The 13,155-nt window shown below is 49.3% G+C and overlaps 1 protein-coding gene across 5 annotated transcripts in view; it reads left to right on the top strand.

Annotated features, from left to right (window-relative positions):
- The window catches only part of LOC126541686 (uncharacterized), a 219,438-nt gene that overhangs the window by 125,219 nt on the left and 81,064 nt on the right, over positions 1–13,155 (top strand). For 2 of the 5 annotated variants that reach the window (XM_055076843.2, XM_050188566.3), the window contains exon 1: positions 3,899–4,169. The exons of 2 other annotated variants lie outside the window; for them this stretch is intronic. In XM_055076843.2, coding sequence (XP_054932818.2) covers positions 4,072–4,169 — 98 coding nt within the window. In that variant the 5' untranslated portion in view covers positions 3,899–4,071. Of the gene's footprint in view, positions 1–3,897; positions 4,170–13,155 lie in introns of those variants that run through there. One more of the 5 variants, XM_050188563.3, reaches the window with a different exon arrangement.

Below are 13,155 nucleotides of genomic sequence, written 5' to 3'. Positions count from 1 at the left end.
GAGCCATCGCGCGTACGTCGTACGCATGTCTATGCCAAGATTTACATGAATCGCTAAAGAAAAAAAAAAAACCGTACAGAACGCTCCGGTAACCCGCTATTGTGAAGGCCATGAATTTTATCTGTGTGTGATTTTCCGCGATGTCACCGTCGGAATATTCAAATCGAAAGTGTGGAGTGCGCGACGTTACTTAATTCGCTTATTTAGTATAAGATTTCTTTGCAAACGTGACGCGTACCACACAGCATGCGGGCCGGTTGTGTGGGTCATATAAAATGCACCGTGTTTCCGAGAGAATACGTTAGTTACTATGACATCAGCGAGTGATCGCAATTCTTTCTTTCTTTCTTTCTTTCTTTCTTTCTTTCTTTCTTTCTTTCTTTCTTTCTTTCTGTCATGTCACGCGTATTCCTTGAATTGTGTCGACTGAATCATTCATTAAAGCAATTAAAATATAATTTTCTTAGGAAGACCAACTGCTCACTACTCGCTTTGCTTGGAGTGCTTGCATTATCAGTGATATAATTAGTCCCATTTTGATCCTTTGCAGAAACTGATTGCTTGCGTCCTCTTATTTTAGTTGAACTGTAAAGAAATCGTTTTGTCAGTTTATAGAAACTTTATAGACAACCATACGCAGTGCCTAACGCAGTGCGTAAGGTGGGAGCTTCGTGGGAGTGTATGAAAGGAGTGCATGAACTCTATATGGCCCTACATTTTTAACATGCTACAGGGACTTTGGATTTAAAAGCCCTAGCCACAGGGGTGCCCGGCGTATAAAACAATCCTTGTGCCACAGCAGGTTTGAAAATCGACAGGCCTGGGTGTTGAATTGTGCTTTAGGGTGACCGTCCACAATCGCGCCGTATACTTTCTCGTGTATGGGAGCAGCGGTCACTTCCTCCTTTTTTTTCTTCGCGCTACGCTTTACTACTTTCCTCACTCACTCACTCTCACTCACTCACTTTTAGTGACGTCAGCCACTGTGCATGCGGCCCCTAGTGAGAAACTAACATGCGCTGATGACACATTCCGCGAGCATGACCTATGTGAGAAGTGTTTCGAGCGGTGGCCTTCGTCGCAACTGTCACGACGCGTCGTGTCGTTCCGGTTGTGGCCTGTGACGCTATCTACGACCCTGACCGGCCCAAGTGCTTTGGCGCCACTATCGCTTCCCTTTGCTACACTCCCTCACGCTGGAAACCATGATGGCGATCTCTAACCCCGTCTGAGCGGAATTCCTTGGTGTTTACCATGTTCTGACAACTAGTTCGCCGCTCGTTTATGGGCGTGCTTGAACGACTATACGTATTGTGAAACCTTTTTCGAGCTTTCAGGTCCGTGACGGGCTACGCGACAAAGCCCGCCTCGCGCAGAACCAGTTGCTCCTTTGCAAACTTGTGCACATCGCAACAGAGTGGTCCGCTTCTTTTTATATTGTTTTCCGTTCTTTTTCTGTTTTGTATGTCACGCTGAGCTTGCATGTTGCCTAGTATCGTGCAGTACACTTTACCTAAGCCTGCAAGGCATGCTCCCAGTGTTCTGTAAATACCGAAAGTATGGCTCATCATAAGGTGACATTGAATACATTTTTAGGAAGAACCAGAGTGTGACTCACCCATTCGTTATTATTATTATTATTATTTGCTGGAAAACAAGCTTGAACGAGGAAAGGCAGAAAATGTAAACAACGGAAAGGGCAATTCGCCCCCTTTCGGCCGAAACGAAAAGGCGCCCCTGATGCCTTTGCCTCGCAATGTCTTGTTTCCATGGCGTTAAACGGATTGCGCAGTGATAAACCTTTTGCTACATCGTAATACGTATGCAGACAGAACCCGGTAGTGGCGCGGTATAGCTTTGTAGCGGTTACCAGTTAACTGCGTTATTAGTGCCATTACTATTGCTCTACACACTCATGGACATTTTCGTCTGATCGTTGTAGAGCGCCCATGGCAACACTTCCAGGGTCGTGTAAAGTAAACTATGCTTTACTGCGTGAATAAGTTGGCTCAGGAGGTTATAACGAAGCCTGATTAACGCTACCTAACTCGCCTGTTCTCGTAATACAGCTTTAAATCTCCATACATGTGACGCCCTGATGCAGTATTATCATAATGCTTTGAAACGACTAATCGGATATGGCTATATAAATAAAGAACCGTTCGCCTATCCTTCGCTACACCGCTTTGCTCGAAGTTGCTCGTGCGCCCCTGTATATGGCATACTATACGGCTGCCATTGCATCTAGTGGCGCTAGCGTCTTATCTTTTATCTAATACTGATTATATCGCGAACCTTATTATATACCACCACATACGATTCGCAGTAATGTTCGTGCTTCTGTGTGTCTCCCAAGGCAGCGACTTGGTGAATCGATTCGCCTCTCGGCGCGTAATCGGCCAAGCCGTACATATAGCGTGTGTGCTGCGAGCGAATTCTTTTCCCCGTGGCCGAATTGCACTCTTGGCGCGTCTATACGTATACCCGTTGATGGCACCGCCGCAGCACAATTATTTTCCTCTTCGCACCAAACACGCGTTTTGGAGGTGACTGCTCTTTCATTAGTAAAGCGGCCGCTCGATCGAGAGGGCTGTATCGACTATTGACCAGTCTCTTAATACCGCTGGAGCTCGCGGGAGACCGCTTTCCTCTCGTATACCTTGGCAACGCTGCCTATACAGGCACCTGGGTGTATGCGTTTTAACGCGCGCTCCGGTCGTGTCAGGAACGTGCGTCTCGATCGGTATTTTTTTTGACACGGTGCCAAAGTGGCAGTTGCAATTCGCGCAGCGTGTGCGCCTGGGTATGGCGACGAGACGTAGAAAAAATGCGGCGCATGTAGGTTTGAGAGATAGAGAAAGAGAGGTGGGGGGGGGGGGGGGGCAGCTTATGAAACGCCGATGTGGGACATCAATATCGTGGGTGTCGAGCGCGTGACCTTCCGTCGATTGTGAGGCTCTTGAAGGAGAACGTCGTCTTTTCTGCGAGCCTATAGGTGAACGGCACGCACAAGCGCACGGTGCAGTACTCGAACGCGGCTGTTATAAAGGAGCTGTCGTTGCCGCACGCAGAAGCGATTGTGGAATACTGTCACGTCCGCCATTTCTTTTCTTGCGAAACAATTTATCCTGCGCGGCGACGTTGACTTGAGGAGCACCTTAGGAATCGCAGGAACGCGAGCGGATTTATGCGGGTTGCCGACCGACAGCTGGAGCACTTTGTTTTCCCACGACCATATCGATGGATAGAAGCGCATATACAGACGAACGTTCGTTTATAACGTAAGCACGTGACGTCAGCCGTCGTGTCAATTTTCAATTCCCGTCAGCGGTCATACTTCATCGAACGACCTGTTCTCGTGTGCGACACTCCCGAACAAATGCGCTTTCTTTCTTTTTTTTTCGCGATCGACTGCGCGTTGTGGATCGGAATGTTTATATACTTGTAGAAGACGGAATTAGCTTCTTCCGCGTCTCTGTTTGCCTATAAACTCATGTGGCGTTCCCCATTTGAGGTGCGCTCATCTATTTTGTTACGATAAGCATATCTTACGCCCGCTTTGGACCTAATCGCATCACCGATAAGGGATTGCACGCAAACGCGCACCCAACGCGAGTCGCGCTGGTTGCACTGGTGGGCGTGGCAGCGCATATAGCGGCAGCCGCGTGGTTTGCGTGTGTATATGCCTCGGCTCTGTCACGTGCGGAGGCGGTTCCGGATGGCTTGCGCTCGGCACCTCTCCAGGGAGACGACTGCTCCGCGACAGCGATAAGGGGGGCTGCTGAGTGCGTCTGCCTCCCCCCCCCCCCTTTTTTTTTTTGCGAGCCTCTGATAACGTTGTGGGGAGACGCCGACGCACACTACGCTCGCGCTGTCGACCACAGCGGAGCCGCGCCGAAATTCCTTGGCCCTAATCTTCTCTCTCGCCGGACCTTGCGGACGCACGTAACGCGCCGGAGCGGACGGCGGCGCTTATTGTTTTCGCCGCCGCTGTGCCGGGGACCCGGTGGTTGCGGTGGAGACGGACACCCTGCCACCGCGTTCATTGTCACCTTCTCTCGAATCGCCGCGATGAAGGCCCTGTGGGACACGCTGCGACGCCGACGGCCGAAGGAACGACGCCCCGCTGCTTTCGGAGACGCCTCTGACGACGACGACGACGATGACTGGTAAAGCCAAAGAAAAGAGAATCCGCGCTTTTCGCATCTTTCCGTGCCTGTACCTTTGCTGCGTGCGCTCTGCGTATAGTCGTCTTGAATCGCAGGTGTTACCTGCGTGCACATCCTGTGGCAATATAGATGTTGCGTACTTTACGTTATCTGTTTTGTGAGTGAATCGGGAGAGCTTGCGCGTAATTTTTATTTTCTTTCGCCCTGCTGCTTTCCTTTATTTCCTCTTGTCTCTTCTCTGAAGCGTCCGCTACGCACCAGTGTCTGTTGCAGCTCGAACTGTGTTCGCTCAGCTGTCGTGACTTTCGTAATCAGCGGTAATAACAAGTGGCATCGGCGTGCCTATGTGCAAATGTTACTTTTTCTCTTCCTGCGCGTGATACGATCACGGTGGGAACGTAGAATGAACGCAGCCAGCGGCTCTTTCCTCTTCCAGTATTCTCATTGCACGCCTCTTCCAATGCAGTATTATTGCCTTCGGTGTTTGCAGATGCCGGAGGACCAAGTTTGCGATCGTGCCGTGGTTGTAGTTTGTGTACTCGTGCATCGCGGGCATTCAAAAACTGCCTACGACGTACGCGTAAATTACTGCATGCGAATTCACTCTCGAAAATCAATCAATCAATCAATCAATCAATCAATCAATCAATCAATCAATCAATCAATCAATCAATCAATCAATCAATCAATCAATCACCCCATTTTGTGGCAGTTTCGCTTATGATGTGAACGAACATTCGCGCAACTTGTCGATATCTCGTGACAATGGTCGCTTCACTATATCCGTATCCACCTCGGTGCCTTGCTCAACATTTTAAAATATGGTTTTCCTTTCCCTGTCTCATCGACGCCAAAAAAAAAAAAGAAAAATAGACAGCGTTATCTGACTTCATCGATATCCGGGCCCTACATCACAGCCTGTTGAACGTGGCGACGTCGGGATCGCTCGGTGTCGCTATCTGGCTCGAAGCGTTGTGCCCGTCTCGCGAAACACGCCGATCGTGTCGAGCAATGTATATGCACTAGGTGCACAGCGTCGTCGCTCCACGTAAGTTTCCCTGACCCGCGAAGGCGGGCCATCCGAGTGCGCATGATCCGGTCTCTCCCAGAGCCTGAAGTGGCGATATCGTTATGTAAACACGAGAGGAATTCGCATAATGCTGTGACAAGGTGGGACGCGTTTTCCTGGAAGAATATGCCTACATATTCCTCCTCACCGACTCCGTGCAAGGAGATAACGCTCGAGCTCGCGTCGGCCAATCGATAACGAGAGTCGACTGTGTGCTCCAGAGAAAGGCTCGCCCATTGTGGGCTACTAATCCTTCCGTGAAGATTCCATTCAGTCCTTACCTCCAGGGACGCGTCGTGTATCTTATTCCCTGCTGTCGACGTCAGTGCTTTCTGCTAGAAGCATTTCCTTGCAATGTGCACGCAACAAGCTCAGGCCCTCAAGTTGCATTCAGCACCGCGTGGGGTGCGATTAGTGGAGCCGGACAGTGGAGGAGCTGGTTCTCTGTTCTGATTATCTGAAGCGATCCGAAGGGCGTTCACTGCACTTCGCGGATTTAAAGGTCCTGACTTATTTCTCGCTTGTTCCGGAACACCGTTTTGTTGGTTCGAGGAGATCTCCGTTCGTCCATATCCTTTCACTATTGGCATAGGAAGCATAGGGACAATCGTCCCGTCCCAGCGTAGGACTTCGCCCTCCCAACGTGTTCGGCCAATGTTCGCGCTATGTTGGCGCACTGTGGGCCTCACATGGGAGATGTCAGGCTGACGGAGGAACTTACACGCTGCGTCTAGCGTACAGAGCTCTTTGGGTCTCGACTTTGTGTCGTTTTCCTAATGAGACCATGAGAAAAAGAACAAAAGAAAGCTACGGAACCCAAGTCAGCTTCTGTAGTCGTGCAGTATGGATAATCGGAGCTTATTAGTAATTTCATCGGTGATATTTCGTTTGCTCGACGAGGTGCTAATTTAATAACGAAGTCACAGTATCGAGATTCCACTTTTCTATAGGAGTGAGCTTCATTCCGGCGTTGACGTTCTTAATAAACGTAGATTCGACCAAATACCGCTAAAACATGCGAATTGGCGTGCAGCAGCTGCTGTTAGAACGTTATTAAGGTGGTGGGTCTTTCGATTTGCGTCGTTCTTTGCCGTGTTGAGCCTCCGCTGCCAGAAAATGTGATGGACAACTGATGGAAAACTGTGGCATGCCAAACGAGGTTAATATTTTCCTTTCTTTTTTGAGGATGCGGAGAGATGACTGTTTTCGTCGGTCTGGCTGCGTAAGAGCATTGAGAACGTAACACACTTCTGTCGACAGTCCCGTCAATCCGGCTCTCTGTTCGAGACATGGCAGTCCGCGTGCGCGTGCTTATCGACGCGGGCGCCTGATAGCCTATTTATTGCTGCCGGTTCTTAGACGCCCGCCTCTTGCGACGTGTTGCCCAGAATCTCTCGTTACGCTGCCGTGCTATCAGGCTTGCTCGGCGATCGATTGCGTAATGCGAGTTTGGGTCATGCGGTCGCACTGCCATCTTCACGTACGCAGTGTGTAACCGTCCACGTTTTAACACGCACACGACGCTCGCGCACATATTCTCTCTCTCTCTCTCTCTTGCATCTCACCCAGAGAGGGGTCAGCTCTTATGCTGCAGAACGTGAGGTTGAGGGTTCGATACCCGGCCGCTGCTGTTGCGTTCCGTTGAAAGAATTCGAAAACGCCCGTGTAATTAACTTGATCTCATAGAGCCGTACGTATAATCTTTTGCTATGCTTAGTTTGATACCTTGAAATTCTCATTTAAACCGGGAAACTTAACGCAAAGACCACAGCAACGTTTTTGATAGGGATGTGCGAACATTCGAAACTTGCGAATAACGAATCGAATACGTAAATGCTTTTCTTTCGAATATTTTGAAAAGCTTTCGGATATTTCAGAGCATCATTATCATCAGCAGCAGCAGCAGTAGCAGCAACAACCGCCGCCACCGCCGCCGCCAATTTTTATGTCCACTGCAAGGCGAAGGCCACTCCCAGCAATCTCCATTGCCCCTGTCTTGCGCTAGCTGATTCCAACTTGTGCCGGCATTTCCTAATTTCAATACCCCACCTAGTTTTCTGCCGTCCTCGACTGCGCTTCCCTTCCCTTCGTACCCATTCTGTAACTCTAATGGTCCACCGGTTATCTACCCTACGCATTACGTGGCATGCCCAGCTCCATTTCTTGCTCTTGTTGTCAACTAGAATATCGGCTATCCCCGTTTGACCTCTTATCCACACCGCTTTCGTCCTGTCTCTTAACGTTACGCCTAGAATTTTTCGTTCCATCGCTCATTGCGCAGTCCTTGACATGTTCTCGAGCTTCTTTGTTAATCGCCAAGTTTCTGCCCCACATTTTAGCGCCGGTACAATGAAATGCTTGTACACTTTTCTTTCAACGACAGTGGTAAGATCCCAGTCAAGATTTGGTAATGCCTGCTGTATGCACTCCAAGGCATCTTTATTCTTCTGTGAATTTAATTCCTTCTCATGATTAGGATCCTCTGAGTAATTGACATAGGTAAACGTACTCCTTCGCAGACTCTAGAGGCTGACTGGCGATCCTGAACTCTTGTTCCCTTGCAAGACTGTTGAACGTCAACTGCGTCTAAATAAAATTGGAGCAGAAGTGTGGTAAATTTTCGTCGCCGCGGCCACAGCATAGACTTAAAACATGAGAACTTGCGTAGTGGAGCAGACGACATCACTTAGGTAGCCATACTTGACAGGCTGCACAGCGATCATTCGCATTCTCTGAAGAGCCCTGTGCGTGCGATGAGACTAGTTCTTTGCTCACAATGCTCCATTTGTGCTTTTAAAAAATAGCGCTTCATAACGCACTATGTAATGACAGAACCTGGCTAACTCAGTGAACACTGGCGGTGTGAATATCGTTTCATATTAATTCTGAGAACGGCTATTTATTATTCGAATACTATTCGAAAGGTATTCGATTCGATCCGCTTGTGGCAATACTCGATTCGTATTCGATTCGCTCTCAAAAATCACTATTAGCAAATCCGTAGCTTTTGATACGCTGGATCGAGTTTTCAGTTGTGGATGGTACAGGAAACCAATCGCTAATTAATTAGTTACTACATGAATCAATTCTTGCACACGTAAGATTTTTTTTTGTTCGACTGTACTCTTCAGGCCAGAAATAACTAAAAACAAAGTGTATTTTTTTCTTGATGGCCAATGGTGTTTAGACTTTGTGGGGTTAAGTGCATATTAAATACTCCCAGATGGTCAAAATAGTTCGTAGCCGTCCACCAGAGATTTCTTTATATACCACAGACCACTTCCCGATTGAAACGTCTCTTGTTTCTTTTAAGCTTTTATTTCTGTGGTCGCTGTCGTTATTAGTCAACTGTGCCATTCACCGCATGTGAATTATTATTATTATTATTATTATTATTATTATTATTATTATTATTTTATGCACGCGCTCGAAGCAAAAAAAAAAAAAAAGAAGAAAGGTAGAAAGAAAAAGAAAAACTGCTGCGTCAGCCAGTTGCTGAGACACGATCGTTTGTACTTCGCCGCGCTATTGCAGTGCATGAAATTATTTATATGGTCAGAAAGTAAAAAAGCCATTAGTTTGCTTACGTTTATTAGGTCACTTCTGTAGTCAACTATGAAGACATCAATATGTGTTCCGTATATGTGAACACCTATGATGTCTTTCCTTGGCCTGCACTGACGTACACACCACAAAAATCGATTGCAGGGCCAACTCGAAGAGCGCTCGATTTGTCGTCAGCACTCGTTAAAACAAATCGAAAGCGATAGTGCTTAGACTTTGTAGGCGTAGGGCTAAAGTAATTAGGGGATTCGCTTTAACGAAGTAGTTGAGCGCATCGGTGCACAGTTTTGAGAAGGCTTTTTTTTTTTTTATTCTTTGATACCATGGACTCTTCGGTGGCCTCAATAACATGGAACATTAACATTTCGGGGAAGCTTCATATCTAAATATAGCGTACTCTGTGGACGCTTTTCTGAAAAATACCGCAAAAATAAAAAGAAAAAACGTATTGGAAATAAATTGACGGCGTATCGGAAACGGAACGAGGAAGTGTGTTTGTTTTGTACGCGTTCTCGAGAAGTCGCTCGAGTAACGGCTGACGCGTCTGGATTGTTTGAAACAGTGATGAAAGACACAATGTCTTGAACCCATACGTACAGCGCCTGCAGTGGTCAGCTGCTGACGTACAACGTATCACCGCGGCATGCAGAGTTGTGCATACTCGAACAGCTTGTAACGCCGTGCGTATACTCGCCAGGACAGCATTGTTTTCGTATGCATACAATCGTGTGTGCTTGATCACATATAAGCGGGCTATTTTAGCCCTTTATTGTTTACTTTTGTCGCATCTTTTTGTTCGGCGCGCTTGTAGGGCTTTGTATTCCGTGCACCCATTCATCACGTGTCCTTTCGCTCGAGTGACGGGATTTCCATTGTGACTTCTCCAATACTTCATCTTCGGGGGCAGCTTCCGTATACGCCGCATTCGGTGCTATAGTTGAATTACTATGCTGGGCTACGGGCAGTTCCTTCAGGCTGTAACGACGTCGGTCAAACGCCTGACTAAATGCCCGTGCTTATGGAGAAGCCTGCCCGTCACGTATATGTTATCGAGGCCGTCGTATGTCCGTGCGCACGTGGTGAGTTGAACCATTCGAGCTCTTGCGGGCGGCGCACCGCTTGCGAAATTCAGCCACAGATTTGTGGTGAGAGCCGATCTTAAAGCTGCGCCGATATATTCGAATAATTTCCTCGGACGCTGCCTTTCCTTCCTATTTTGTTCTTCGTTTTGGTGATGCAAGCCGTATTTTGTGCGGCGTTGATGTCTCAGAGTAGCGCGCGCGTGGCGGTATAAACCAACACTGTCCGCACGTAATCTCATTGCAAACACGCCGAAGGTTCCGGGCGGTTCTTTTTCTTGCGTGCGTGCGTGTGTATGTGCGTGTGTGTGAGAGAGATGGTGAGTAAGTGAGTGACTTCATATGGCTAGTTGGGCCATGGGCACATTGAATATCTGCCTATGTCTTCATCTCAAAGCCTGTCAGCATCGGTATAGTTGCTACATACAGTGCGTGCCAGGCTATCGATGAACTTGTTTGTCACGATCATCCCCTTGCTTTAATAATGCTCCGGTATATACAACAGGAGGAAAAGAAGCTTAGCCTTTGGCTGTCAGTACGTGCTAGAAAATTTAGGTAAATATCTTAGACAAGATGTGGACATTGCAGCTATTTTCTGCGTGCGCAATTTGTTTTTATTTATTCATTTTTTTACTTCTTCCGAAGCTTGGATATATACAGGCTTTACGCATCAGGCGGGGCAACCACGATGAACTAGTCTCGCACGATACCTCTTCGCGTCGTGTTGTCAAGGTCGTGCATTACGCAACCGAGGTAAGCACGCGTGGCTGATGGATGGATGGCCCCGGACAACTTGCGTTCGTGACGAGGGACATGGAGGTTTATTTGACTGCCGCACGAGCCCGTAATTGCACGTCTATACAGCCGGCCCGCGCGTAGCGAATAAAGCGGCGTTCGGTTCCTTCGCCAGGAAGCGATGTCGCGCGCACCGAGGGCCTCTCGCATTGTTGGCAAAGGCACATGCGCGTTGCCACGGTGTAGAGGCTGAGGAAAGTGTCGAGCGACCGATGAAGGGGGGCGGCCGCCTCATCCATCGCCGAGGGGATCGCGCGTACGTGTCGCAAGGGCAAACCTCTGCGCGTGCCTTGGCAACAAGCGGATGTTTCTCTGCGCGTCTGAGCCGTGCAGCGGCGCGAACGTCGCCGCGAGATCGTAAGTACGTCGCCGGCCAGAGCTCGTCCTCTTGTCTGGCCCGCACCGGTTGGGCCGTATCGCGCAGAACAATGCGTTTGGCGCACTCGCAAAGTGAGGCGCCTGGTATGCCGCCGCCGTGTACGGTGGCGCGCCGAGATAATGGGGCACGCACGCACGCACACATACACGACTCGTGCATTTAGTTTGAAAACGCGGCCCCCAGTGGCGCCGTGGACGGCGCTATACGCTGCTCCGCCGCAAAGTTTCTCTGTAACGAAGCGCGCTGATGTGGCGTGGTGAATGTAATGAAATTGGTCTTTACCGCGGCTTCATTAGAGTGGCAGGAAGTTGCTGCTGGCTATTGGCGTACGTACCACTCTCGCTAGGAGACCCGCGCCGTGTCTTGCGCTCTTGCGTGCCCATTGTTTATTTCCCCCGCCGCAGGCGCGATCATCACCATGTTAATCATCAGTCCCTGCTCCTCTTGATCCACTTTCCGCCGCCCAAAGTGCATAGCAGCAGGCTGTAGAGCAGTACATTAGCTCGGGGACCTCGTTGCTGGTATACTGTTAGATAAGCCCCTCTGTGCCTCGGATCTAACGGCATTATACTCGGCAATCATGCCGAGAGCTGTATGTCATCTTATAATTCGCGCATTTTTCTGCGGCTGCGAAGGATACCTGTACTGCGCGCACGCCGCCAAAGTTGTTGACTCACTCTGCAACGAGATTGCGGAGTTGTGCGGCCCAGTTCGTCCGCACACGTCGAGGTATGCTGTACCTGACGGAAGCGTCAGAGAAGCCTGGCGCCGTGCTCCGACTCGCGACGGACGCGGCGACGTGCCGAGCTGTCGCACAGCTCCGCATTCCGATGGTTGTTTGGCGCCAACTGCGGCGTGTAACCCGAAAGGAAATGGGTGCAGATAACGGAGCAGCACACTAAACTGTGCAGACCTCCCGCAGCCCGAGGTGCTTGTGTACGCTTGCGAGACACTGGCTTGCGAGCATGGGCGCGCGCAGCAGCGGGTGGTCGGATTTTGAAGTTGCCTGCGGCACTAGCGCACCCCAGTGAGGGCGTTTAAAAAAAAAAGGAAATGTTTCTTTCTCTTCTTTTTTTCGGAGTAACGGTGGTGCAGTGCTTCTCTAACCGAAAAGTCGACTTCCGCGGTTTTGAAACACACATGCACTTCTGCGAAATGTGTCCTCCGTTTTCGTTTCATTCTTTGGCGATCCTGTAAGCTTCGCTGTTGCGCCGTAAATAATTTTGCATAGGGCGCTGGCGTAGTTTGCACTGGCGCGCATGACGAATGCGCCAGAGAAGTTTAATTGTTAGGTACAACTACACACCACCTCTTTCAAACTTGGCTACATACAGATGTGCACGCGGCCTGTCATAAATCGAAGCAATCACGTGCCTGAAGGCCTAACCAGCTGTGACCACCTGCGCCCAGGGCAGTCAGTCAGTGCGGACCACTTGCGCAGTAGGAGCCTGTGAAGGAAGGCTGCCCTTAAGGAGTGCTACGAAACGATCGATGTACATATTGTCATTTTGTGGCTGACTGGTTTGGATGCGTCAGAGTAGACTATGTACAGGCTTCACTGACGACACTGACACGAAACCAACATACAGATGACCTCAGTATGGGACGACCAAGCTTTCAAATGAGAAGCTACACATGCTTTGTTCGGCCTGCCTTGTTATGCTAGGAGCTTTGTTGCTGGGTCTTGTCACTTCACGTCTTGTGGCACGCGTTGTTGCTCTCGACTCTGCGTCCGTGCAATGAGCGCGTGCGGTCGAAGCAGGCTGCGTTTCATGATGCATGCGCGAGCCCAGCGCTAGCTGCCTGCGTGTACTTTTTCTCACCCATTGTCTTATTTGAAAGCGTCATTCTGTGCGTGCTCGCCTGCACGACTTCGTTTTCACTTCGCTCGCGGCCTTGTTTGAATAGGCTCACACGTATGTATACGCCGCCGTGAGGAAAAAAAAGAAAAATAAATAAAGAACGAAAACGCTTGTTTGCGAAACCTGGAGGGTATGGGGCGTTGTATAGGGTGGTGCTGGAAGCTTGAGGGTGAAGAGTGCAAAAAAAGAAAAGTAATGAGAAAAAGATGCTGGATAAACTACTGGGACCGCACTGCCG

This window comes from Dermacentor andersoni, chromosome 2 (genome assembly GCF_023375885.2).
Source record: "Dermacentor andersoni chromosome 2, qqDerAnde1_hic_scaffold, whole genome shotgun sequence".
NCBI classification, from domain to species: domain Eukaryota; kingdom Metazoa; phylum Arthropoda; class Arachnida; order Ixodida; family Ixodidae; genus Dermacentor; species Dermacentor andersoni.
The sequence above is the reverse complement of the archived record's forward strand: the minus strand, read 5'-3'. Positions and strand labels throughout refer to the sequence as shown.